The 1,599-nt window shown below is 42.7% G+C and overlaps 1 protein-coding gene across 1 annotated transcript in view; it reads right to left on the reverse strand.

Annotated features, from left to right (window-relative positions):
* Tubgcp4 (tubulin gamma complex associated protein 4) overlaps nt 1-1,599 on the reverse strand; it is a 28,984-nt gene that overhangs the window by 8,192 nt on the left and 19,193 nt on the right. The window contains exons 10-11 of the mRNA XM_004623360.2: nt 1,207-1,257; nt 635-740 (exon numbers count right to left, since the gene is read on the reverse strand). Coding sequence (XP_004623417.2) covers nt 635-740; nt 1,207-1,257 — 157 coding nt within the window. The remainder of the gene's footprint in view (nt 1-634; nt 741-1,206; nt 1,258-1,599) is intronic.

Genomic DNA, 1,599 nt, shown 5'->3' on the forward strand with positions numbered 1-1,599 from the left:
CTAATGTCTGACCTCTTTATTGACACAAAGTGTGTGACTGGAACTGTGCCAATCAAAACCCTTCCCTAGAATTCTTTACCTTGCTACCAGAGAGACCAGGGCTGGTTCTTTTACTAGACACTGGGGGGAGGCATGTTTGGATGGTCCTAGGCCAGCAGAGTACAGGAGACACAGATATTAGGAGGAAGAATTCTCATAGTATCTAAGTTCCTTACTTCAGTTGTTTAAGGCCCAGTTATATCCTTGTCCCACTTGAGTTTTAGCTAAAACAGAAAATAAATTCTCCTTTATAAACCAGGTTAGCTCAGGATAGGTTTCCACTGTCTATAACAGAAAGAATTCTATGTAATACTGTTGTTACATGAAATGCCAATAGCCCTACAAGATGTGTTACATCTGAGATGAAACACCTGGATGGAGGCCTATACCAATTCATCCACAAAGAACCACCAGGCAAGGTGCTGCGACTGGCCACGGTATGAAGCCGACTTGCAAGTCCTCCACCTCTGAGTGCACTGCTCTGTGACTCATCAGGCTACTCACATGAAGAATGGTCTTAAGAGCAACAGCTGCAGCTAGGCAGCACCCTAAAACTCCAGTAAGCTAGACATTCTCAGGGCTACAGGACAATTACCATGCTCGGTCACGGCAGTGGGTGGCGTTTTTAACATGTGCTGAGCAGTGTCAATGAAGGCCTGAAATAGTTCTCCTCGTCCCAGAAGGTAAAAGTCTTTAATGATCTGAGGAAAGAATTTCAAATTACAAATCAGTAAAGCAGGGCCAGAGGTCTTTGCTCTCCCAAGGGAATGAGACATGTAAGTTCAATCTTAGAGGCCTGAAGGTCACGTCACAGACATTTGGCATTTCAAAAAGGCACATGAGCAGCTCCTCACAGCATGACTGCTTTGCGTTTGCTATCATATAGTTATCAATGATAACGTAACTACTACACAGCAGAGTAAACTCCTACATTATAGGAGGTCTGTAGGACAAACTACTATCTGCTCACTTAAGTAAGACCTGATGAGTCTCGGAAGTCTAGGTACAGGCAATCAGTACTCAGAAAAGGTTAGAGAATGTAAGTCTGTGTCTGCCAGCACCAGAGTTAGAATTAAAAGAGGGCCAGGGATGTAGCTCAGTGGTACGAGTTTGATTCCTGGTACCAAGCCCCCCCCCAAAAAAAAATTAAAACTAAAGAGTTATTACCTTTAACTGACCCAGTAGATCTGACTCTTCTACCATCAGCTTCCAGAGGTGCTGTGAAAACAACCAACAGTTCATTACAACAGCGTCTGCCTGCAAGTGGGTGGTCCTGAGCTCGACTTCCAGTAACCCACCCTGCCAAACAAGAACTTCATTACAATGGAAAGAAAAAGTATGTTTCTATACAAATCCATAAACGACTGATTCAGTTACCCCCAGTATGAATGGATAGCTTAATAGTAAACAAAACCATATGAGATACATAAATATTCTGAAATTTGTGGTAATAGCTGCATAGCAGAGTGAATACAGTAAAAGCCATTGACTTGTACTCTACTTCAGATGCAAAAGAAGCATCTGAGAAGGTGCAACATCACCTCATCATAATAACTAGAA

The sequence above is a fragment of the Octodon degus genome, unplaced genomic scaffold (assembly GCF_000260255.1).
Source record: "Octodon degus isolate 3935 unplaced genomic scaffold, OctDeg1.0 scaffold00002, whole genome shotgun sequence".
NCBI lineage: Eukaryota > Metazoa > Chordata > Mammalia > Rodentia > Octodontidae > Octodon > Octodon degus.